Source organism: Lottia gigantea (genome assembly GCF_000327385.1).
Source record: "Lottia gigantea unplaced genomic scaffold LOTGIsca_89, whole genome shotgun sequence".
Taxonomy (NCBI): domain Eukaryota; kingdom Metazoa; phylum Mollusca; class Gastropoda; family Lottiidae; genus Lottia; species Lottia gigantea.
In genome coordinates this window covers 72151-99694 of record NW_008710923.1, presented here as the reverse complement: position 1 = coordinate 99694, position 27544 = coordinate 72151, and the positions used below count along the sequence as shown (strand labels likewise).

Below are 27544 nucleotides of genomic sequence, written 5' to 3'. Positions count from 1 at the left end.
GGGGGGGGGGGGGGGAGGCAGATGTGAATGATATAGTTCTTTGGTCTTGTCAGGAAATAAGCCTTTTATCATAATGTTCATGCTAGAAAATTTGTAATTGCATGTGAACGAGTTGAGAGCATCGATAACTATTGAGTCCTAGCCCAGTATTTCTATAATAGTGTATAGTACATCTGATTTGATCTATTTTACAAACTTTTGCAACAATTGAATTATGATACCAAAATAGAATTAAAGAAAGATGATATTTGAAAAAAATGGAAAAAATAATTCTCTGAAAATAAATAATAGAGTCAATAGAAATGGTTTGCATTGAAATATTTCCTCATATGAGATCTTTCAGAAAAATGTACCCAATTAACTTTCAAAATAGAATGAATTTTGAATGAAAAATATGGTCTGACTTTTAATACAATCATTCAATGGACAGGAGATTAAAAAGTTTTTTTTTCAAAGGCAAACAATTTAAAAAGTCTTTTGAAGGTTTTTCAAATGGTTAATTTAAACCTAAAGCATTTTAATACCAGGAGTTTTGTGTAGATCAATAAGTTTTAAAATTTATCAAATAAAGTAACAATGTATCATGTACCTTACCGTGGTGTAGCGAGGATTTCATTGATGGTCTGATTTTGTGAAAAGAAGAATAAATTTTACATTTTTAGGGCCCAAAAGGCAGTTGAGGTGGCATGGCTCAAAAATTACCGTCAAATACACCACTGGTAACAAACAAATACATTTTTTCCAGATTTTTTATGGTAAAAGATGGGTTTTTAGTATATTATTCTGAAAGTGAAAAGAAAGAGTTTGATAAGAGATTACATTTCAATGTTCATCCCAAGGTAAAGGCCTCTTCATTTAATTTTTATATATGATTAAATCATTACTAGCTGTTGCGATAGTGATGTCATATACAGTTAGTTTTAGTGGAATAGCAAGACACAGATGCTGAATGAAAATTGAAATGGTGCAAATCGTTGTTATCAGTGTCCCGAAGACAATTAAAAAGTTTAGAATCCTCTTTACAACCCTTTTAACAATAATTTTTTTTTTCTATGCAACACTTGATAATCTAAGATGAATACCAGTTTATTGCCCTTGCTCTGCCCTTGCCCTCCTGCATGGTGTATCAAGTCTGATTAGCCCAAATATTAAGATGCTAGACAGTAGATAATAAACTGGTTAAAATGAGAAGAGAATAAAGCTAATTTTATGGTTAAGATCAATACAAACAACAATATAGATCCGTTAAAACATCTAACTAGATTTTTAACTCTTTGTGTGTTTATTTTGATTTTAAAATGTTTCTCATTCTCAAATTCCAAACCATCGAAAGTTTTTGCATAGCATTGACTTGGCCGATATTTTCATGATTTAAAAGTACAATAACTAAGAATCTAACTGAAAATTTCAATGGTGCAAACCATTTCTATCAGTGTCCTGTATACATATAAAATGTCTAGAAAACCTCTTTACAATCCCTTTAAATTTATTTAGTTTCTATAAGATAGTAAAATTTTAATAGCAGGTTCTCTATTCTTCAGTTTTATCAGCAATATTCATGTTTTATTTGAAATATTTGTTTCAGGGAATTATACCACTGGGTGAGAGTGAATTTAAACCAATACAAGAACCAGGCCATCCTTTCGCTTTCCAGATTGACAGCACTGAACTTAGTGTAAGTAGATAATCAGAGTTGGAGTGAATGAATTTAGATATGAATGAATGAACAAAGGAATGGATGAATAAATTTAGAAATGAATGAATTTAGAAATGAATGAATGAATGAATTTAGAAATGAAGGAACGAATGAATAAATGAATTTAGAAATGAATGATTGAATGAATGAATTTAGATAAGAATATTATATTAATGAATGAATGAACGAAATAAGAAATGAATGAATTTAGAAATGAATGAATGATATGATAATAAAGTTGTATTAAAGTTGATAACTGCACTTACACTGTAACTGAATTAAATGCCAGAAAAAAATGAAATGAATTAAATGGAGTTTAACTGTCTACTTTTCTGCACCTTATGGGCCAATGAAGTTGGCATTAGCCTAATCTTTTTTGATTTCCATCTGTCTTGGGATCTTTAATGTGCACAGTCTGTAGCACATGGGGCATTGCCCAATCCCTCAGACTGAGATACTGCAACTCCTTTTAAATGCCAAGAGGTGACAATATTCTTAATCTTTATCGACACATTGTGAAGAAACAACAATTTTTCTAAAAGTAATATGGATAGCTGAAATTTTATTTGCAAACAACTTGACCCTGACTAGCCAAAAACAAATTCTTTATAAAGGCCATCTAAGAAAAGGTTCATTATTCCAATTTATGTCCAGGAAAATTTTAACATCAAAGTAACATAGTTTTTGTTTTTATGCTAGAATAGTATAGTATATTATGTTATGTTTACTGAAATTATAGTGTAATTGAGGAAATGTAGGTGAATCCTATATGTATAGTTTTAACAATAGAAACATTGTGGGGTGAATATATCATTTATCTTCACTGTGATATCAAAATACAATAGATAATTACCTTTTACACTTATCTTTTCTCTTTTTTTTTCTCCTTTTTTCTTTTTATAAATTTATAAGAAAATATCACATAAAAACAGAAAAAAGAACAATCACTACATTTAAAGAAGAGAACATGAAATAAGACTCCGATTGAGAGGGGGACTATCAAATTGTCTTTATTTTTATAAGTTTCTTCCATGAGGTCTCATAGTTATGTTTAAGGATAAAAAATTTTGAAATATTTATTAATCTGTTATCAAAATTAACATTTTCTTTAACTTAAAAATAGCTATTGATCTAACTTCTCTATGGCTTGTTTCGATTTCTAATTGAAAGTAAGGTATTGCCAACCAGTTGTGGTTATCTGCAATAATTCATAAACCTGGCCCTGTATTCTGGAAAGGATCTTAGCGCTAGGACGTCCTAAAAACAGTGTTAGAAGTTAAGACCGTGGTACATACTAGCGCTAAGATTGTTTCCAGAATACAAGGCCTGGATCTTCTGTAGAATTAGAAATTGTGTAGCAATCCAGCTCATTATTGAACTTGTGCATGGACTGTTTCCAATCTGTAGAATCAGAAATTGCATTGCACCCGAAGGAAAACCAACAAGAAGTCTTCAAGTTGTGGAAGGTGTCCCGGTTCTGCAGGTCTGCAGGTCTGGTTTTGTTGAACTGAATGATGTTGATGTTTGTTGATTCTACTGGGTTAAGGATTTTGGAAATTTTTATAAAGATTTGTTGTAGTTATCAGTTGATAACTAGTATCTGAAAAAAGATAGGAATAACTAGCTTGACCAATAAGTATCAAAGCATAACAGGTGTCTTCACAACTTGTAGAATCTCATTGGGTTATACAAAGTTTATACAAGATTTCTTCTAATTATCAGTTGATTACTACTACTAGTATCTCAAAATAAGATATTCAATCATAACAAGTATTCAAGCAGGCCAGTATAAAAGTTATATACCCCTAAACAGACTCTCTAGGGTGCTACTGGTGTGCTGCACAATTGCTGATGCTACATAAAAAGCAGGACCATGTTCTTCAAAAAAATCTTACCACCAGTTTTGTCATCCTCAATTTAAGTTTCTCACTTACAACAATCTCTTATCAAAACAGGGCCCAGGCTCATACTTTACTGCACAACTGGCAGGCAGACAAAAAGCCTTGAACCCTGCAAACAAACCATGCTCAACTTTCTGGTATTTCTACTCTATATTTTGTTTTTCATGGTTATGATAAGTTGGTTTCCCTTCTTGTTGGTATCATAGTCAATTTAAAAAGATAAATAAATATTGATTAATGTTATGGTATCTGAAAATAAGATAGAAGAAAAATACTAGATTGACCTCTCCAATCAACGCGTTATATGTTTTTTCTCTTTTTTCTTGATATCGGAAATTACTTGTAATAACAGATCATCAAAATTAATAGTTTCCTTGTCAAGTCGATTGTTTCCTCGTTAATAATTTGATCTGAATTGCTATTTTATTACTTTACCTATTGGTTGGGCAATACATCAACCTAATTACATCCTCTATCTATATCTTCCCATCAGCCTTCAGCCCGTCTGGCCATGTGCTTAGCCATGTGTTGATTAATTGGAGGAAAATTGAGGCTACCAGACTGCATTCTGCCATAGGGATATTCTTTTATGGTTTCTTTATTGATATCTTGTCTCTGTACTTGGATGGCCAGTTTGGCTTTATTAATTCCTTGTTCTATATTCCTAGTTCTACATTCCTAGTTCTACATTCTTCAGGTCAGTCTGGCATTGCTGGTTGATGTAAACATTCTAAACTTTCGTCAATTCTGCTCCAATTTTCAATGGATCAATCAAAAGATGACCTGTCTTTTTTATTAGAAATATTTGCACATTTTAGATGTATTTACATTTTTTTGTCACGTGCTATTTTCAAATGAAAATTCTGCCTTTATCAACCAATGAACACAGGGAGCAGACTGACTCAATGGAGGGACAACTGCTGAGGCTGAAAAAAATTTTGACATTTAGATTTGTTGAAAATAAAATGATGACCTCATAATTTCTAAACCAATGTAAAATGTAAGTAAATCAACTAATTATTTGAAGTATGCAGCTTGAAAAACAAAATGTACAAGTTAGTGCAGATCTTACAACTTGTTTTAATGTGCATTGGCAATTTCTTTCAATTTGTTTTGGTGTCTGTTAACATTTTTAAAATACTTACATATAAACCCTATGAGATCATGCTAGTATTCTGTTAGTCCGAAACTCTTTCTTACTTGCCTCTCATCTAACAGTCATGGGCTCAGTTTTTAGAGGTTATCTGATGGCTAAAGGGTTTCCTTCATTTTAATTAGCATTACATCTATGCATTTGGAAAAATGGAAAATATTTCATATGCTAATGGCATAGAAACAGAGTCAGCTAGTTTTAGACTGACCCCTGTCAATAATAACTATCAGAGACCAGATATAGAGTCAGTTAGTTTCAGACTGACCTCTGTCAATAATAACTATCAGTGATCAGATATAGAGTCAGCAAGTTTCAGACTGACCCCTGTCAATAATAACTATCAGAGATCAGATATAGAGTCAGTTAGTTTCAGACTGACCCCTGTCAAAAATAACTATCAGAGATCAGATATAGAGTCAGCAAGTTTCAGACTGACCTGTGTCAATAATAACTATCAGAGACCAGATATAGAGTCAGTTAGTTTCAGACTGACCTTTGTCAATAATAACTATCAGAGACCAGATATAGAGTCAGCAAGTTTTAGACTGACCTCTGTCAATAATAACTATCAGAGACCAGATATAGAGTCAGTAAGTTTCAGACTGACTCCTGTCAAAAATAACTATCAGAGGCCAGATATAGAGTCAGCAAGTTTTAGACTGACCTCTGTCAATAATAACTATCAAAGATCAGATATAGAGTCAGCAAGTTTCAGACTGACCTCTGTCAATAATAACTATCAGAGACCAGATATAGAGTCAGTTAGTTTCAGACTAACCTCTGTCAATAATAACTTTCAGAGACCAGATATAGAGTCAGTTAGTTTCAGACTAACCTCTGTCAATAATAACTTTCAGAGACCAGATATAGAGTCAGCAAGTTTTAGACTGACCTCTGTCAATAATAACTATCAGAGACCAGATATAGAGTCAGCAAGTTTTAGACTGACCCCTGTCAATAATAACTATCAGAGACCAGATATAGAGTCAATTAGTTTTAGTCTGACCCCTGTCAATAATAACTATCAGAGACCAGATATAGAGTCAGCAAGTTTTAGAGAGTAATATGTTTACCTAAAAGGTGTTTTAGTATTACAAATATCTAGCTGAACAAGAATTCTTAACTTAAAGAACCACATTGTTAAGGAGTTAGTCATTTAGATTATCATACATCTTCAAATAGTACAAGTCAAGTTAGTTGTGAATTATTCATTACGTTTTTTTGACCTCAAAATGAATTGACATCACAATAACTTCTATTCAGTAGTATTGGTTAGAAAGCCATGTGTTTCTTTCAATAGTAATGTATAAACAGTTTGAAAATCAGCTAGTAAGAAAAGAAAGAAACTGCAAGAATAACAACTTGGGTTCATGAGGATTCTTCATACCAGATGGTCTACCAGAACCTCTTGGCAATGAAATTTCTGGGGCACGTATTCATGAAACGATCTTAGCGCTAGGATGTCCTAGAATCAATGTTAGAAGATAAGAATCTAGGACATCCTAGCGCTAAGATTGTTTTGAGAATAAGTGGCCTGGTTTATAGTCATAGCTAGGTACCTAGAATTATGACTTATTCATGCTCACGATATAGAGTAGGATCCTATGATCACCACCTGTTTGACGTAAACAAAACAAATGACCCTCTACGACTGCAGCCCATTCCCAAAATTATAAGATGTACTATTATAAGATTCCCATAAACAGATATAGACAGAACTATGTGTAGAAAATTAAAGGTTTTATTTTCAACGTTTTGACCGGCGTGGCCTACCTCAGCGGGACAGTGAGAGTGACAAAAATGATTCCCATCAAAGGGCTTTTGGGATACGTAAAAAGAAAATATTCCCAGGAATTATATTCCAGCGTTTTGATGTTTAGATAAGATAATAGAGGAATAAAATCCCTAAGGAACAAAATTCTAAGGAGCAATATTCCCAGGAATCATATACCAGTAACAGCACTCCAGTCAGCACTTTCCAGCTGTCTTTTACCGTCCAATCATATTGCTGCAAATCGATGCTGTAAAATAATTCTTCACAATCCCTTTAGATACAAGAATGTCAAGTTGAAATAAACTGCTAAAGAGATACATACTTGACGTTTAAAGTGTCTGAACTTTTCATAGTATTACTCAATAAAGGTAGATTTAGCCTGCAGGGAAAGTGAAAGTAGACATATGATAATGTAACATGTGGTTAAACATGTCTAAGGCGTGTACCTTTAACTCTAACTTATCAATGTCAATTTAATTAATGCTATTATGACCCTTGATCTTCAACTTATACATACACCTGCAATACTGCATGCTTTAAAGATCCCGTGATTATTTGGAATTTGAAGAAAAATTTCTGTCATGATTCAGTAAAAATGGGATAAAAATAAAAAAATTCTTCGGTAATTTGCAAAAGTAATTTAAGATTCCAGTTCTGTAATGTGCTCTGGACCACAAATTGAATAAGGTTTCATGTGTTAATGGATTGATTTGGCGATTGATTTGGTGATTGATGAGCTTATTTGAAACCCAGAGGTCCCAGGTTTGATATCAGCTTATCTTGCCTACATAGCAGATCGAAATGAATATTTGTCAAGCCAGTTTATTACATTGATTTAGTAGTTTGGTCATAAATTTGTACTTAAAACTGGTCTCCATAACATCTGATTTGATGGTATCATTATTGACAATATCTTGCCAAATTTTACCTCATTGCATACTCAGTATACTACATTATTGATAATTATGTATAGCCCAAAACTTACACAGCATAACATGGGACATAGAACTCCATTTTATTCTTATCTATGATATCTATTACACGATCTTTGAGTGAACAAGTTTAATGGTGAATAATGGATCTATAAAGATACCTAGTATACCTAGTATTGATAATGTTTTACAACCTAAAACTTCCATAACAGTTGGCTGTAAAACATTTATTTTTATCTATTTTATGGTTATTTATTGACCAATTTTAATGATGACTAATGTATCTATTATAAAAATATCATCAATATCTCAATAAATCAATAAGATATATTATGGACCTAGACTGTTACATCTTATTCATTATAGCTCAAGGCTTAGCCACGGTCAATCTATGGTCTGATTGTAATAAACTAAACTGTAAGGCCATCTTGTCTGTGTTACAGTGACCGGTCAAATCTATCTAGGGGTCAAATTAATCCTTAAAAACAAAACTAATTTATGATATCCCAAAGCCAAAGTTATCACAAGTTCAAAGATATTTTTTAAGTAAGAAAATGTCATTTTTTAAAGGTATTGTAAAGAGGTTTTCTATATTGAAATGGTGCAATATACATTAAAAGTTGTGAAAACCTCGTTTCCGTAAGATCTCTATACCCGATGATGAATGTAAATTGTTGAAACGTTGTGAAACGCAGGAGTAGTATATCTTAAAATTGTGTTCCTTATTTACTGGTAATTATTATCTATTATAGATGTTCTATCTTTGTGATATCTTCAACTGCCATCATATGTCATACCAAATATTATTTCCTATTTGAATTAATTTGCACAGGGTAATGTTGAATTTCCTGAGTTAACATGTGAAACCAGTTTTAAAGATCTTACTTGACTGCTTTAGTGATTTTCTATATTTAATTAATACAAGTGAGCTCAGTATCACTTTGATTTGGTCATTATGTAAGAAAAAGTGATATCTCAAAAATATTTATTAAAATCTTTTCATCAAGTTATGGAAATAAACCCCATTAAGCACAACTTGTAAGAATGAGAATTAGAAATACCAAATAGGGAAGTAAAAGCTTAGCCATTAATTGTGCAATAAGATTAGGTTGATCCAATTTTAAATGTTGATCTATATTAAAGCCTTAAGTACACAAGGTCTCAATTGTTATTGTCCTATATGAATATTTTGTTATAGTAGTTAACAAAACATATACTAATGTGATCAGTCTATAAATAGTCCATGCTCAAAATTTGAAAGTGAGGTCATAGTTTTTATAGATTTGTGTTGATGTTTACCTTCACATATTTCTGAAAGAGGACAGATGTAAGCTTATTTTCTCGCTGGTGCTGCACATGACCTCATCTACTTGGTTAAGTCGAGCAAATGGCCACTGTGGATTCAATTTTCGATCGCCATGTGATAGTCCAATGATCTTGAATAAGTCATATTCACTCATAATTCCAGTCGACCCAGCTGTAAATGGGTAAGGATAATGCCAAAAGTTTTGGTTAAGGACCAGCTGGTGGAAACTAGAAAGGATCCTCAACTGTGAACAAGTTATCCTTGTAAAATATAGTTGTTTCTTTCATTTGACATCCCCGTATTTTCAATTGATGACGAAATTTACATTATGTTATCTATTGTTTCTGTATTTCAGGGTAAATTAATTCTTGCTGCAGAAAGTGATTATGAGAGAAAGAAATGGTTGGATATGCTGGAGAATTCTAGGAGGGTGTATGTATATTATGTTTTATATAAACTGTGCCGTTTCTATAAATCCGAGAGAGGGGCGATAAAGGGCTCACAGAATTGTCAATGGAGGCTCACAGCATCAGGCATGAAACAAATCAATGGACAATGAGAAAGTCGAAGGCAAAGCTGAGCTAGATATAAGGGCTGAGAACCTACACTGGACTAACGCTCCAAAGCGCGTACACAGGCATGAGAATTTTTCTCAATTTGAGGAGGATTCAAACCCACGTCACCTTATCGCCTAGCAGACGACTGACTCACTACTGACTGAGCTCATCCACTGCCACTGAGTACACGGGAAGCATTTATTAATCTATTTATAACAAAAATTTTGATTTTGTAGGACATGGAAGAATACATGCCTAGCTGATGAAATGATTAAAACATTAGAATCTCAGGGACTAGAAATGGCTAGAGAAAAACAAGATTATTTTGGTATAATAATTTTTTATAATACAGTGTATTTCTAATTGATAAGGGTTTAGGGGCAGAATATCAGCATTGCTGTGACCACTTTTTCAGTCAACACAGCTATAAATGGGTACCGTTATCGGGAATGATCAATGCCAAGAGGTTTGATGAGGGACCTGCTTGAAGAATGTTGTTATCCTTATAATATATTATTATTCTCTGTGTTTTAATTTAGCCAAATACTCCATATTTAATAGTTCAATATCAAAACAAAATACAGTTATTACTACAGTTTTTATCCGATCTTGATGAAACTGGGTATGCATGTATGTATTGATGAGATCTCGGTCAAGTTTGAAATTGGTAATAATTGGATTACAGGTTTCAGAGTTATTGCCCTTTGGCTTGTAGGCCAGTAAAAACTAGACTGATCAGATATTTTGCCCAGCATTCAAATCTGTGTTTGTTTTCCACTGTAGATAGATTAGTATCAGAAGTCAATGCCTTGTCAGAAGAGAAGATGAGAACAGAGGTATTTATCATTACAGTAACACTAATTAGTAGTTGGCCTTTTCTACTCATATTTAACATAATGACTTACAAAAAAATGTCCTTCATTGTTTGTCTTAAATGCAGAAGAAAATGAGAGGTAAATGTCATTAAATTAAATCTAAATAATGTGTTTTTGTACTGAAATTGCCTATTGCCTTTATTTGGTTACAAAGGTCTTTGTTTATTTTGACTTCTGATGAACTTATACATTGTTATGGTTTTTAATGTTAATTTGTTTTTTCTAAAGGAATTAGCTCGTGTTAACAATGAATTAGAAAAGGAAAAAGAAAAATTAGAAAAATTTACTACAGAAATCAGAGAAGAATATGATAGATTAAAAGAGTATGTTACTAATTATATTTTTTTATCATACGTCTACAATGTCTCCCACCCACAACCCTTCACTTCCTTTTTTATGCTACCCACAAGTCATTATTCTATGACTTTCCATGCCATGTGATCTTCTATTTTATCCAAATTTGTTTCAACTACAATGATTTAAATTGAATATTCTATTCAAATATTATATTATCTCTCAGTCAATCTGTGTAATTAATAAACTCACTTTCAACTGTTTGAAACAGCTCAGTATACTAGATTGGTAAAGATCTCAAGAGAATATCGATATAAGTGGATGAGATCTCAAGAGTATTGGAAATATTGGAAATAAATGTTATGTTCTAATCACAAACAGAAATGTCATTGATTTTACTGAAAATGACTTCTATTATATTATGATGCAGATCATGTGTAATTGTGGGATCATTTCCAACTTTGATTATTAAGATCAAGAGGAAAATGATATTATATTAACATTTCAACAATTCATTTCATAATGACTGTAATATCTGCATGTCAGGGTTGAACAATATTTGATGTAACTATTGAAGTATGGAAAAATGTCAAATGACATACCAGGTTCCAATGCCAATACAAGGTTTTCTGTCTGTTAATATGTGTATTAGGGACACTTACCTGTTGGGTCCCAAGCCGCAATGAAGGATGAGGTTTTGGCATGAGACTAACGACCAAATCCTGTAAAAAACAAATGTAGGATGCCAACAGCAAGCTTATGCTTTGAGAAGAGGGTTGGGTATAAGCAAATCGTAAGTGTCCGACTAGGCTTAAAAATAACTTTTTAAGTATACTTGTCAATTCTTTTGGACACTGCACCTGGGTCCCTAGTGCATGTCTGAATGTGCATGTCTTGATAAGGACAGGATACTAGGATGTAAAACTCCCTTCATTTTATGCATTATATCTTATAGAATTAATAATATATGTATTTGAATATTTTAGAGAATTGGATGAAACCACATCAGCAATGTCTGCTTTAGATGAAGATAACCAACAATTGTCATATTTATTAACCGAACAACATAACCAACTTGAGGTAAACTTAAACTTCATTGATATTTTGATTATAAAAGCATTCCATGAAAGCATTGTTCGTATTGCACAGTAAGAGCGTTCGTCTTTACAAATAGTGGTCGTGGGTTCAAATCACGGTCGGTGAGTGAAAGAGTGTTCTTCTATACATTCTTGGTTACGTTACGTGCCTAGTTTTTTAATCACAGTCGGTATATGGACTTTGAATAAGTCATCTTCATTCATAATTCCCAGTCGATCCAGCTGTAAATGGGTACAGATAATCCAGGAGAAATTGATGCCAAGAGCTACATTGTGAGGATGGAGTAGCTCTAGCTCTAGCCAGCTGAAAAACATATAAGTTAAATAATTTGGAGCTATAGATTAATATCAGTGATATTTTTACTCCAGTCGTTAAATGGTGAAAAAGAAAATATATTAAAGAAGATGAAGAACCATGTTAAAATGACGTCGAAATTAAGTATAGAGAATAAAGAAATGTCCGAAGAGAAAAATGTTTTAAACGAAAAATTAAAAGAAATTGAAAGACAACAACAGGAATTGATGAATGAAAAATATGAAGCTGAAGAAAGGTGCGTGGTCTGTTTTTTGGTTGTTGTCACGCTTCAGGGGGGAAGGAGAGGGGAACTCAGGGTTTTAACCTGGGTCCCGCCTTTCTTAATTCTTTTGTAAGAGCTTGTACTTGATTATGACACCTCAAATGTGAAGTTTTTCTTTTAATCTTTTAAAAACTATTGCCATGTTGAAAATTTAAGAAGAAATAGTAATATTAATTGAACCAAACAAATATAACTGAATGAAAGATTCTGAATGTCATTTAATTATGGTGATAGGATTTGTAAGGAGACAATGAGCCAACTTACATATGTCGTAGCATCAGAGTTTCTCTCACCTTAAGGAACCATAGCACCTAAACAGCAGAGCAGACTTAGCAGACCACAATCCAACTCGCCACTGACTGAGCTTTTCCACTATTACTTTTAGCACCTTTTTCCTTGGACAAAAATTTTTCATTTGCTTGTGTTCTCTACTATAAAGTTGTTTTAAATCAACATTTTTTGTTTTAGAATCCGACAGAATCAGGATATGTCTAAACACATAGAAGAAGAGAAAATAGCTTTAAATGAACATGCTCAGGAATTAGAATCCACAATTAAGGTACGTTCATTGACATCTAAAATTTGGCAGTTTTTATTCCTTGATATATGGTGTTGTGAACACCAACTCCGGGCTGATTTTCTGGTGAACTGGCCTCTGCATCAGAATTTATCCATTCCACTGCCGCGTTATAACATTGTGAATTTTGTCTTATGTGTTTTGTAGGATTTAGTTCAACAGAAAGAATTAACAGAAACAGAATTAAGGGTAAGAGATATTCATATTTTGCTGCTAAAAACATTTTGTGTCTATCAAGATTTTCTTGTAGACATTGAACCTATCTGGTGGAGAAAAATTATATTTTATTTCATTTGCGTATGCTATACATATCTTTTATCAAATAGAAAAAGATAAGAAAAGAGTAGCTGTTTATGCTGTCCTTGCATATTGCACAAAATTGCCCAACTTTAACAACCCAATTTAGAGCTGAAATATGTATCCTTTATCCATTTGAACTCAGCTATAATAGATGTTTGTTATATACTACTACTAGGAGTGAATAATTATTGAACAGTAAATCTGTGGTCACATACTCAAAACTCACATGAAGATTTTAGTGTTCAGTTATCTGATTGGTCTATCATTAAAATCGATTTTAAATTAATCAATCATGTACCTGTTAAAATCAGTATTTTATCTTAGTTTTTGAGGAAAGGCCCTGAATCTCTGGAATATTCTATATTTCAGGAAGAGATTAAAGCCAGATTAGCAGCCGAGACGAGATTAAAAGATGCTGAAGTCTCATTGAATAAATTAGATACAGCAGTTCAGAGTAAAACAGCAGAAATAGATGATGAGACGAAGGAAGAGATGACAGTTAATGTTAGAAAATTAAAACGTAATTATTTTATTTTTTATATTCAGTCATGATACAGTCGTATCCAGTATTCCAGTTATCACAAAGACTAGGAATATTCTGGAAAAGCTTGTGCAAATGACCTGAAACAGCCCAAAAATATTTAACGATTGAATGTAGATTTTTTTGCGTCCATTGGTTGATGTTAAATCTTACATGAATGGCGAAGCCACATGAAAATTACATGTTCATCAACCAATGAACATAAAAAATCTGCATTCAATCTTTAAAATTTACATTTTATTGTCACGTGGTATAGTGGTAGTGTTCAGGAATCTATCACTGTACTTTTAAGGATATATTCAATATTATTGATTTAATTGAATAGAGTCATTAAGAAATTGTTGAAATTCCAAATCTTATATTCCACCTTTAGCAGCAATTCTAATTCATCCAAGAAAATTCTTTCTGTCATAATCAATGCCATAAACAATAGTATAAGTTTTGAAAATCATAAAACAAAATTATAGGTTGAGTATATTATGTGAATAATGAGTTTTATTTGTGGATTTTTGTAGAATTTTTTGAAGATTTAGCAGAAGAGGCCAAGTTTGCAGCAGATAAACCAATTATTGTGAAGAATGCCGTATATGCCAGAAAAACCATGGTGAGGAGAGCCCAAACTCTAAAATTTGAAAGGAGAAAACGTTCTACTAGTAAGTATAGTATGAAAACCATGTAATACATTGTATTAAGATAATGGCTTAGTTAGGAATATGTCTATGCTAGGTTCTCAGTACATGTATTTTAAATGAATTCTGCCAATATTTTAGTATGCTCTAAGCTTTTTGGATTGTACTTATGGCAATTGAAATAGAATTTGAATTTAAAGGAAAAAGGTTAATTGGATCTATAGTAAAACTTAATAATTATTGATACCTAAGAATTGTCTTTGTGTTTTTTTCTAGTTATTTTCTATTTCTTTAATAACAAAGTTGATGTCTTTCTGAGTAGATGCCTGATTGATACTACTGTCAATACTTATGATAAATTCCTCTGTCAGATCTTATTACTGTTACTTTCACTTCCGAATTCTTTACTCTTGATTATCTGTTAATTCCATATTAACTTTTAAAATATATTGTTCTGAGATACTGTTCGATATTTGATTAGAGTGATGCACATACCAATATATAAGGCTTATTTGTTTTATCATAAAAGTAATGGCACTTAGGTTTCAAATGTTTTAAAGCAGAAACTAATTTGATATCTGAAAGGTTGTCATATTTCCCCATTAGTCCAGTCAACCCAGCTTTAAATTGGTACAGATAATCCTCAAAGGGTCAATGCCAAGATCGCTGATAGAAAGGATCCTGGTGAATCTAAGTTCTTGTAAGAAATTGTTCTTTCTTTCTGGGAAAGTTATCAAATTTCAAATCATGTAATATGTATAAAAAGTCAGTATTCAGCATAGTGCCTCACTCTAATCAATGAAGCGCTTATCTGATAGTTAACAGTGTTTTAAATTCTGTCTTGTTTTCTACTAGGCTCTCTATTAAACCTCTGTCCTGAACCTTTCATCTATTGGTCCTTTACTCTCTGAAGGGCAGGTAACTCTTTATGCCTTTATTTTCAGGCATGTCTTTTTAAAATCTACACTAGTTACTGTTACTGTTATATTGTTATCACCTTTCTGCAACCTTGTGTAAAACATATCATTAGTTGTTGTAGTTATTGAACAATATAGATAACTTCATGTTAAAAGAAATATTTTGCTTGTCCTTTTTAGATCACACAAAAATTTATTGCAACCATTTATTTGCAATCTTTGCAAATAAATCGTTAGCTCTTGTAGTCATTGAAAAATAAAATACCCACACATATATTTATAACTTCATGTTTAAAACAGGTCTTTTGCTTGTCCCATATAAGATCACAAGAGAATTTATTTCTGCATCTTTCTACATAACTATCATCAATGTATCAATGTAGCCATGGTTCCTTAGAAAAGTTCTAGATGGAAATACTTTCCTGATGATATTTTTCAGTTAATACCCCTGAACTATACAAACATTTGCAATCTTTAATCTTGAATATCTGGTTGAAATTTATCACTAGGATTGGATTTTTTTTAGATATCAGAAATTGTTCGTTTGCTTCATTGACTTCTTGACGTTAAAAATATAATAGTTCCATTCACAACTTGTCATTGGCATATTCAGAGACTCATGAGATTTACTTTATAATCTCCATTTAAACACTCTTTACTAAATCTTCACTTACTGTTGTTTATTCAAAACCATATGTGAATTCCTATTTCTTATATCAGTCTTATATTTTCATAGTGATTTCTTCACTTCTTAAATCCTTTCTTTCTTGTTTATGTTTATGTGTGTTATTGTATAGAATATGTCTGATTCGATGCTTGTAGTGTATATGTGTATCATAAATTATTCTTTACATTTTACTATAGTTTAGTTAGGCAGTCATTTTACAATAAGAGACATATTTTTGAGCAATGCAAAGTTTTGCTTCTATTACCTGTTAATTTATTTTACAGCGTTTCTTTTCTTTTTTTTTTAAACCAGTTAATATATATGAATGTTATATTCGTTGCCAATCAAACAATTTTCCTTTTTTGACTCTGTGTGAATTGAATTTGATTGTTTTAAATTCATAACTGTATAATAGAGTTCTTATGGAATGCATTATTGAATGAAGTGTTGCCTTGCAAATCAACTGTTATATTTTTTTTTCTGATTGATTTATTGTGTGCAGAAACTTTTGAATTTTTATGCATCATGTCAACATTTCTCAAAAGTGCTTAGTTTGATTTTAATTGCAAATTTGATTTTTTCTTCCGTATATCAAAGAATAATTGCATGTTTGCATATACTCTGTACCATCAAATCTGAAAAATATCTGAATAATTTGAGCTGCTTTAAACCCTTGAATCCCAATTCCAAATTTTAAGTCACTTTGAACGCCAATATCAAGTAGGAAATTCCATACTTTTGATGAGGTAGGAATGCTCAACCTTCTGAAACACCTTATATCAATGTGTAATTGGGTTAGTCAGCTACCAGGCGATCGATCATATAAATGATAAAGGGCATATAGTTTGTAGGCCACATTATGAAACGAAGATGTAAAAGCCCAAAAGCTGTAGATTTTCATTATGATAAATTTAGCAAATGAATTAAATGAAATAAATTCCAAACATTTCCATGGTTATTACAGCTCCACTTGAATCCTTATTTTCCGAGGTAAATTGGTATATTATATTCCAAATTATTATTTCATGTTATTTATTTGGTATATAGTTTTCCCACCCTGCATGAGTTTCCTTTATTTTAAGTTAATTTCAGAATCCACTGTACTAATTATGTTTATTATTTCATCTTTTATATTTCTTCATTTCATTAAATTTAATCTTATTTTATCATCCTTTTTCTTCGTTAGTTGATTAAATAGACGTTTCAAAACTGGCACAAACTAAAGGCTGATATCCCATTGGAAAAGGTGCTAAAAAAAGGTGCTACTTGAAAAAATTTAACAAAAAGTCAAGGCAGTAGGACAATCCAAGTCAGAATTAGGGAAAAGGGTGGATTCAAGATACATAACTGAAAAAAGAAACACTTCGAAAGTTTGATCCTCAATTTAAACTAAGACCTTTGCATCATTTGCCAAGTAACAAGTGATAAGGTTCCAGTTTCAAATGAATTTCTAAATCAACAGTATTTTGATCTTCATGACCAAGGACCCTAATATCATGGAGAATATTCATCTTCTTAAAAACATTGCCTCTTTTTTAAAAACCATTATCTTGAACGTTTTGATACAGGACTCAGAATTATACAGAATTATAATCATATGGCATTGTTTCAAAAATAGTTTGTCTTTATTAGCCAAGAAGGTGCAGAATAGTAGGACATAAAACCCCATTTATTTCATTTCAATTCATTTAAAAATAGTAAAACCCTAGTTACTGTATGGTTAGGACATAATCCTACACTATATAATTGTTATGGTATATCATCATTTGAATTCCCTTACTTATACCTCATGTCCATTTTAACTTAATCATATATATATTTGACCTTTAACCTAATTTCTTGGTAAGTTGAAACACAGTTTATGGATTATAGGGTTTGCATGTGGATATTAATTAGAATCTCTTTGCATGAAGGCCTTAATGGAGATGCATGTACTCTGTCTACCAATTCCAAGATTTCCAAGATTTCCTTCAGAAGAGAAAAAAATATCTTTTGTTGAATAAGAAACATGTTTGATCTACTAGAATTAGAAAAAATAAGTAAATACCTTTATTGCTCTTACTGTTGCAAATTGGTGCAAAGTCTTTTTGTAGTTGTATTAGAGAAACTTCTTGCTAATCTTTGCTTTGGTATTTTTTAAGTTATGAAAAATGAAAATGTTAGCCTTTATAGTTTTTGATTTATACTGGTGCATGGAATCAGAATTAGCAAATTGAATTTGTCTCATCTACCACATGTTTTATAGCATGTTTAAACTTTCTATGCTATGCTATTTTATTAAGATGAATATTTGGTGTTCTCTTTGCTCAATGTTTTTGGCATGTTTTGATTCCTTTTAAATTCCAGTATAATCTTTAAGAAATAATTTACAATTTAGTTTTGCATACAAAATTGCTTGAAGTTGGGCATTTGAAAAATTTTCAAAATTTATTGCAGATCATGAACGGCTATGATTTTAGCAGGTCAAAGTAGAATAGTCTACATATTTCAGGGGAGAAAAAATTGTCATTGAAAACATACAAGTAATTCTATAGTGCCATTCCTTGGTACTTATTTTACCTCTAAAGAAATGAGATACTTTGGAAATATAATTGTACTTGAACATGCTTTTGCAATAATATATTTGACCAACTATTCTTGACATGTTCGCTGTTTTATGTTTTGAATTGGATATCTTGATGTATGGGGGTACTTGGAATCCTCATTTAACCCTTAACCCTTGATTGAGCTAGTTAATAATACTGTTACTAAATCCGTTGAATCAATGATTAAACACAGTATTAATCATTAAGTGACATCAAATATTACTAGTATTATTTTACATAAGGTTTCAACAATTTAGATTATCATATTCATCTGTTGATGACAATGTAAATTTGATAAAATGCTGTGTGCAATGAATCTCAGGAGTACGATACCATAAAATTGTGTTTGAAATAATATTAAGTGCACAGAAAGCTTTTAATTGCTTTATTTATTTTTCACTTGTGACAAGAATATTGGCTTGCAGATCAAGGGTTAAATAGACTCAAACTACCTTTCAGATAGCAAATGTGCCATGAAATAACTGTTGATATAAGTTTCTATCATTATTTACAGGGAGCCAAACGCAAGTAGTATCCATGGATATGAAATTATTAATGAAATCAGATAGACCAATACGTCGATCCCACACTAGTGTAGACTCTTTAACTCGTGACAGATTACAGACAAAATCACTACCAGAGGAGAGCATCGGAGAATGATTAGAGACGATGATGTTAACCAACACAATCAACCTTTAAAAATTAATTATTTGGCTATTTGGTGTTCTGGAGTAGCGTTTTTGAAGAACAGCTTGTGATGTTGGTTTTCTAAGCTGATGTGACAGATCCATTAATAATTACAGGGCATCCAATCCAGTATCTACAATAGTGTTTTCATATGGACAGATAATTTGACCAATATTTTGCCATTACTATTTTAGCAGTTTGAAAATTCGCTACGCCTTGGTTCTTAACAAACACTGTGAAAATTTGTGAACCACAATTCACATCCAAACCACAGCAGTGTTTCAATTCATCTAGTAGAAACATACAGACCCAAAATGTTATGGGGCAAAATGCATCTTATAATGTTTTAAATATAACTTAATTTATATTAAATTTTCTGATATTCTAAAATTTAAGGTTAAACTGAGAGACATGTGTTGGAACAAGACATGAACTACAAAAAGACAGGAAAAGAAGTATTGTGTGAGACCCACATGCCCACTGCATGTATTTAATCAACATCTTTTTTGAATTGATTTATTTTTTGTAGGGTAAATAACACACACTTTAAGCATGTAATGAGCTTCAATAAATGGGCAAATAGGTTGAGCATTAAAACTTTATTATATTTATCTTACTTATGGGGTAGAAAAAGATTTTTTAGGAGATTGAACCAAATGTTCCTTAATATAAAGCTAAACCTTGCCGGGCCTAGACAATAAACAACTACCGGTATCTTTGAAATTATGGAAGAATTGTTTTTATTTTTCAACTTTCAACTGTAGAAATGCACATGTTAATTGTTGAACCATGTACAATATATTGTAAATAGGGAAAACTGAAGATCTTTTTTTTTATCATTTTATTGAACAGTGCACAAATATAGACTGATGTATATAAATGAAAAATCGAGGTTCTCATTTTCTTTTCTCTCTAAAGGATTCAAGACAAGTTTTCTGGTTTCCATAGATAATTTTTAAGATCTTATTTCTTCAATTTTAGAACAATAAACCAGATTATACTGCTACTATTGAAAATAACAAGCAAAATTGATTTACAGGAATATAGACTTCTACATGTAATTGTTTCAGTAATAATGCTCAAAGAGATCCCAGTCTTTCCATGTGTATCAGGGAAACTTTTAGTTTTAAAGTATATAGACTTATGTAGTTTATATTTGTTCCATTCCTGTTTCCTATGATTTCTGCAATTCTTGAAAAAGTAGAAAAGAAAAGATCATAACCTAAAAGGCAATTCGACTCAAAGGAATCACTGATGTCGGAAATCAGAATGAGGAAAATAAAAGCAATAATCCTTTTAATGAAGTAAAAGCTACATGGGGAAACTTGTAAATAATTACTTGTAATTTTTAATCTGTAGAGATGGTTCATCTGTACATATTTTACATTGTAACACGTTTAGCCCATCCCCATCCTTTATGCAATAGCACTGATGTGATTTTCTTGTTATATTATCCATCCAGTTAAATAGTTGTTGATATTTATAGCTCTACAATATCTGTTCCCCGTTCCACAAAACATCTCACGATGAATTTTGTCTAAAGTATGGTATTTCTCAATATAACATTCTACACTTCGACAAATTCTTATGTTAAGATTTTTGTGGGATGGCGCGCTGGGCCTACCTGTTCCTCAGACGTAACACATTAACCCTACCCTGCCCATGCCGGAATAGCTCAGTCGGTAGCGAGTTGATAGGCGCCTACTGGGCCATTAGTTGCCGTGGGTTTGAATAATTCTCTTCAAGGTAAGAACAATTTGGATGCCTGTGCCAGTGCTTCCGAGAGTCGGCACTATGTCGGCTTTCACCCCCTAATACCTTAACCATGTTACAATCTTTAGTCCCCAAACTTATAACGAAAGGATAGGGCCAGATTTTCCTGGCTATATTATTTAACACTCATTTAACAGTGAAAATATTTTGTTATTACAGATGTTGACATTATTACATTATTGTTGAAATAAACACAAATCATGTAAATAAACAAACTGAAGTCAAATACAGTGTTGTTGATCATTGAGAAACAAATTCCCACTTTCTGTCTTTCTCCTGATTACAGTGCCGACGCCAGTCTCCTTGAAACTGGGGGTACAAATAGGGGGCAGACTGACTAATTGGGTGAACAACATTGTTTACCTGGAAATGTCTTCACACTTTATGTACATTACCCGTTTCCAAATGTGTGGTAAATGTTTGTAGTAGGAGTGCTAATTAGGATAGCGTAAAGGGTAAAGTATTTTCAAAAGTGAGGTTCTGAATGGGTGGATGTTTGAATATAAGTTAAAATTTTACACCAAAAAATCAAGAAAACATATTTAAAGAATTACACTAACCGTTTTTTTTTTTGCTCATTTCAAATGTTGCACGACCCTCTTAAACACCCTGTCAATCACCTTCATCTCAGAATTAACAGTATTTTGGGTGATTTTCCCCAATTTTGCCATTAATGAATTGAAAAGTTGTTCTAAGCTACCCATGTCACTTTTTTTTTAAAAGTGGAGAAAGAGTACATTCTGATTATGAAAACCACATTAATGTTGGATAAATACATAAGAAGTTTAATTTCAATATTTTATAGAATATGTTTGTGCGTTTTTGCTGAACTTCGTTAAAAGAATTACATTAAGAATCTGAAAAAATAATCACTAATTCGATTGCAATAATAATAATAATAATAACGGTTTGCAAAATAATTCATTAATTAGATTAAAATGTTATTTCTTGACACATTGAGGGATAGCAAGTATAACAACCTTTAACTAACCAACCATGACAGTTCCACTAGCGCAACATACGGACTAATTTCACTAATTCAGTTGCCATCATTGTCCATTTTAACATAATCTCATTAAAAACAGATTGCAATTTCATAAGCATGACACATTGAGGGATAGCGAAAAAAAGTAGAACAATATGACTCTTTGGCATTCTTACATTCTCGGTAGTTTCCGTTAAGTTGATTCTGTCTCGGTATGGAATGGCGCAGTGATAGTAATATTGCGGCCTTCATATAGTCAATAGCTTGGGGGACTTTGGGGGATAACTGCAGCACTTTCGTATGCATTTCACGCTATCTATAATACGACTATAAGTTCATCGGTTATATATTTTAAGAATAAGAATCTTTATCTTATGTTTTTTTTTTACTTTCTTCCGGCAATGGAATGGAATGACTGCCATTAAATACCATAATGTTGCATAGCGCATGGGGACATTCTCGATAGACCGTGTTTGCCTCTTAGGGTTTCGATATCCCCACAATTAGCTGGAATTGTTCCTTCACACTCGATTATCATTTCCTCTGCTCCACATTGTCATGAACAGGCCTATTACACTGGTTAAAACATCTTTAATGAAATATTTATATATATATATATATATAATTAACGGAGGCATGACGGTAAAGCGTATGTGTAAAAGCTAAAAATTAGAATTCTAACATAAAAGCAAAACATTACTAAATACACTAATTCTAGTTTTACAGCACAAATAACATAAATTATACACACTTTGGTTCAGTTGCTGATGCCAATGGAGGAGCTGAAATCACAAGCAGTTTTCAATAATTCAATAGATTCTGAGACGACTATGAAAAGAATATTCAGGAGGGGGCATTAACCTACCTTATCAATAAATCGATAAACAGATGATAAAGATAATAATAACTTTATTGGAAGGAGATGTTATGCCTTTTGCTTTTGACCAACAACCATTATAAATCCCATCCCATTTTAACCGATCAAACCAAATCCAGTGGTGGCACCAGCCTCCTATGACTCAGGAGGGGACAGGCTGACTTAATGTTGGGACAAGCGTCGAGGTTGGGATTCAAAATTCGGAAATGCGTAGGTGTATGGAGCGCCCGAGAGGGTTCTCCCTGGAGAAAATTTATTTTTTTGATTTGATTTTGGTGCATTCTCACATATATTTTTGCGCTAAATCCTATAAAAATCATATTTTTATTTCTTAAGAAATAAATTTGGGGTACGTGGGAATTTATTTACAAAGCAAACCGAATGTAGAAATATTTTGAAATGCCGAGTTCACCCGAAACCGTAAATTTCAATTAAATGACTCCCAAACACAAGGCTTACTTACTGTAAGGTCTGTTAGTGTATCGTATCAATGTAAAAAAAATGTAATAGTTTGGACGTTAAAGAGACGATAAAGACAAGGTACCCGAATGAAAAAACCTTTCTACTTACTGTATGATTTATCAATTAACAATTTGATTTGACCATTCGGTTTGCCTCCTCCGCATCCTCCATCACCGACTATAAAAATTTCATGGTCGGTCCGTTTCGTCTTTACAATATAAGCTTGATGTCCAAACCAAACCCAATTAGTCTGCAAAAAAAATTTTCATTAGGAGACAAACAAATTGTATAACAATTGTGATGCATCTTTCTTTTATACAGATAAATAAGTTTGTAAATTGTGTTTAGCATTCTTGAGAGTCTTTAAAGCCCAAGTTTTATACTTTTGGATACCCTCATCTTTACAATTATCAAGATATTACGCACTTCGTCTTCTACCTTGACTGTAATGGCCAATTTTCTTGGAACGGAATGGAGCAATTTTATTGGATTGTATGCCAGTGAATACAGCCAACTATAGCCCTATACAAACGGCGTCGTCCACTAATGCCTACATCCACTAATGCCTACAGTTACTAATGACTACAATAAAATAAAGCAGTGTGGAATAATACCTACATAGTGAAAACAACATATCCATGCTAGGAATATACTCTTCCAATATTAGATTTCATTTCTTAACCTAAATATTATTAATTGGAGTCTATTAGAACTGAATAATGTCAATTTATTGTCAATCATTCCTTGTTGTGATATTAGCACAAGTTAATATTAGATTTCTTTTTTCAATACATGTATAATCAATTAACTGGATAATGTCATTTTATTGTTGAATATAAATATCATTCCTTGTTGTGATATTATCACAAGTTAATATTAGATTTATTTTCTCAATATAATCAATTAACTGGATAATGTCAATTTATTGTTGAATGTCCTTCCTACTTAGTGATATTAACATGAGTTGTGATTTTAGCAGAGGATTAGAAGCTTCATGAGTTATCTCAAAGGCCAACACATTCATTGGTATAAAAAAGACAGTGCGATGCAAACAGTATTCCCCAAAACATCTCTGACACTATTTACCCATTTTGGTTTATTAGACATGGCCAATCCTCAGATCGTTGAGTTCGTGACATCACAGAAAGGTGGCCAGCAGGTCGTTCTTGATGGATATCGGTACCGCCTAAACAACAGAAGACAGACCTGTGTACACTGGAAATGTGTAACCGCTGGATGCACAGGCAAGTGTACAACAGTTGGAAACTTTGTCAGAAATTCCAGCCCTCATAACCCGAAGCAGAAGATATGACTATGTTCCGTTATTATTATTATACTGATATATAAATAAAAAAGTGCTATACAACTTTCTGTCTTTTGTCGCCTATAGACAATATTCCACTAAAGTGGACTTGTCCAATTAGAGGTTGGGTAGCTATGATAGCAGGTATCGCTGAAATTCACTAGTGCATGTCTTTCTTTAATTTACACTGTAGGCATTAGTGGATGTAGGCATTAGTGGATGTAGGCATTAGTGGCCGGAACCATACAAACAAACTGTAAATACCCAAAGTTAAAGGGATTGTAAATTTAAATACTTTTTATGCGCCCACATCTCTCTATGTGGACGTATATTGTCGGCATCCCTGTCCGTCAATCGGTCCGTCCGTCCGTCAACATTTGCTTGTAAACGCTCTAAAAACTAGATTTTTTTCTGGAATCAAATGAAATTCGGTATGTGTATACATATTCATAAAACGAAGATCAAGTTCGAATTTGAGCTGTTTTCGATCGTTAGAAGCAGAGTTATTGCCCTTGCCCCAAAATCTTGAATATTTACCATCCGCATGCCGTGGTGGGCGTATATGGTTGTGGTCCACTATCCTTATGTGTATAGGGGATGACATCGATGTGAACCGTCCCAATCTTCTGTCAAACGCCTGAGGGTCTTGCGATTCCACAAAAGTAAGCGTTTGCAAAGGCTGCGGTTCTACGATTGCAAAAGCTCTCTTCCTTCCCTTGTAAAAAGGTATTAAACAATAAACGTCAGCCGAACAAAATATCGAATGAAAAAGCTAGAATAAGTCCTGAGGGCTTACCGAAGAGTCAAAAATCAAGCCAGTTAATGATATATTCATCTCTACCGATCCATGTACTTGACATTTAGTAACATTATGTAAAAAAGAGCATCCGATTGCTTTGCCATAGGGTACAGGATTGCCATATTCTTGGTGTGTAAAGCCATAATCTGTCTGAACAACAACCATATTCTGAAAAATTAACAATCATAAAATTCTAACAAAATAAAAATAAAAATAAAAATAACTTTAGCTAGGTAGAATCGCCTCAAGCGGTACTGAGTTGACAAACCTAAAAGCAAAGTGGCATCTGGTGTTCCAGAAGGGCAATGTAATTAAAATCAGAGTACAATTTGTATCTTGTTTTGTATTCTCATATTTTCAATCTCCATCGTAATCTGAGCTTTTTACCAAAGCTGTGTCGCAAAGGTAGTATTCCTAACCAACCAAGTGTGTCATGTAGAAACCGATTTAATAAAGAGGGAATACAGAAACGTAAAGTGGCTGTCATATCGTTTTATCAAGAGACGGATTCTTTACGATACAATTTGATTGGTCTTTAGTGAAAAACTTCTTAAATTTCACACTAGAGACTACAAATATCAGAAAACGAAAGTGATAAATTGTTATCTTAGTTTAATTACAGATTTCCAGGAAGTTACCCCGCGTTTGCCATTTGTAGGCAGGTATTTACAATTTCTCGGACATTCATTACTTTTGTGTTTAGAAATGTTTTTTTTTTATGTCTGTCACTTTGTCGGTCTAATTAAAGGTAGGTATAAAATAAAGCAAACCTTTACGAAAATTCTTATTTTTTTAAAAACTGTTTTCCCTTGCGTTTCATTTACGTTCGAATCTACTTTACATTCTCCATGTCCTAAACTTGAACCATTTGGATATTCAGCATAATTCTCTTCATTCAATGTCAAATATTCCTTAGGATTGTGGGAATTCATATCTTTGCAGTATAATTTAGCTCTCTGGAAATTCAAAATTCTAGGATACATCCAGTACTCGCCATCGGTTGTGTATTTTGAATTACATACCTTGATATCTCTACATGTATCTATAGCTGTAAAGAATATGAAAAGGAAATATATCAACGTCACTGTATGTCTTGTATAAGTTATGTTCTTTAAAGAGGCGTGAAAACATTTTCATTATCAAAAACGTCCTAAATTATACCTGAAAATATTGGTTGGTTGGTAGATAACAAGTTAACGTTCGCTGAAAATATTTCTAAAGTATGTTATTTATATTTATGTATCTACTTGATCAAACTGAATTTGTTTTAAAATGGTTAATTAAAAAACTGAGAATACGAATTTACGAAAATCGATAATTTCTTCAAAAAAAATCTCCATCTAGGAATTTCACTTCCTATATCTATAAATGTCTTTTGTATAGTGTAATATATAGTTGTTGTTACTATAATTAGGCTATACATGGGAGGAAAGGAAGGTGGATGTAAAGAATGAAATGGTAGGAAATTAGTCAATGTTCCTGGCCGCGGAATGGAAACAGTGAAATTAAGTAATTCGTGGACCGACTCTAATGGTGAGGAAATCGAATGACTTCACATCTGAGTAGCATAGCAGACCTTAGTTAGTTCAACTGTTGAAGATTATGAACACATAACAACAAGCCTTGAACAGCAAGTGCAGCACCAATGGGATACAAAGATTCAAGAATAAAGAATGAGATGATGACAGAAATATTTAATCACAAATTTAATAATCCATTGTAACGCGTAAAAGTTAGGCCAAGCGTACTGACATCTAGATCCACGTCAGTTTGTTTACATTTTAGTTCATTCAACGTAGATAATCATTTCACTTCCTTGTTCAAGTTATTCCACTAAATCACAGCATTGTTGTAAAATACATTTCATTGTCACATCAGGATCAATGTAGATCGATCTGGAGTCTGTAGGTTTTGTTCACTTTTCACACTTATCAAAAGAAGCTAAAATTCGTCCAGAAACAATTCACGGTCCGTCATGTTGGATTTGACGTCGTCTGCATAAGTCACTGACCTTGATTGTAAATGAGTCTTTCCATATTAAGCACTTACTCCACGTTGCGCTTTTGATAAAACTAAATCCATTATTGTCTCTTGTTTGTATTGCATTGAGGAGTTGTTATTTCCGATATGATTTATTGCTGTAAAATGGATTAATTCGTTGACCTATTTATCTGTCGACATGGCCTCATCCACTTCACTACAGTCACTAGGCTAGTAGTACACTACAGCACGTAGTAGCACGGCTAGCTGGAAAACCGGGTCAGAGTTGTTAAAGGATC

The 27544-nt window shown here is 32.5% G+C and overlaps 2 protein-coding genes across 2 annotated transcripts; one reads left to right on the top strand and one right to left on the bottom strand.

Moving 5' to 3' along the window:
- Positions 1 to 686: 686 nt before the first annotated feature.
- Positions 687 to 19654, top strand: LOTGIDRAFT_236877 (hypothetical protein; the record flags this gene model as incomplete). Its single annotated transcript, XM_009068056.1, has 13 exons — positions 687 to 839; positions 1586 to 1675; positions 9118 to 9194; positions 9556 to 9647; positions 10103 to 10155; positions 10423 to 10517; positions 11475 to 11568; positions 11955 to 12136; positions 12632 to 12722; positions 12888 to 12929; positions 13410 to 13560; positions 14097 to 14234; positions 18894 to 19654. 13 exons carry the CDS (start codon positions 687 to 689, stop codon positions 19037 to 19039), a joined length of 1404 nt encoding a protein of 467 aa, XP_009066304.1. The 3' UTR covers positions 19040 to 19654.
- Positions 19655 to 22565: 2911 nt separating this feature from the next.
- Positions 22566 to 27301, bottom strand: LOTGIDRAFT_169754 (hypothetical protein; the record flags this gene model as incomplete). Its single annotated transcript, XM_009068055.1, has 5 exons — positions 22566 to 22606; positions 23272 to 23413; positions 25263 to 25433; positions 26090 to 26313; positions 27277 to 27301. The coding sequence occupies 5 exons, from the start codon at positions 27299 to 27301 to the stop codon at positions 22566 to 22568; spliced, it is 603 nt and encodes a 200-aa protein (XP_009066303.1).
- Positions 27302 to 27544: the final 243 nt, after the last annotated feature.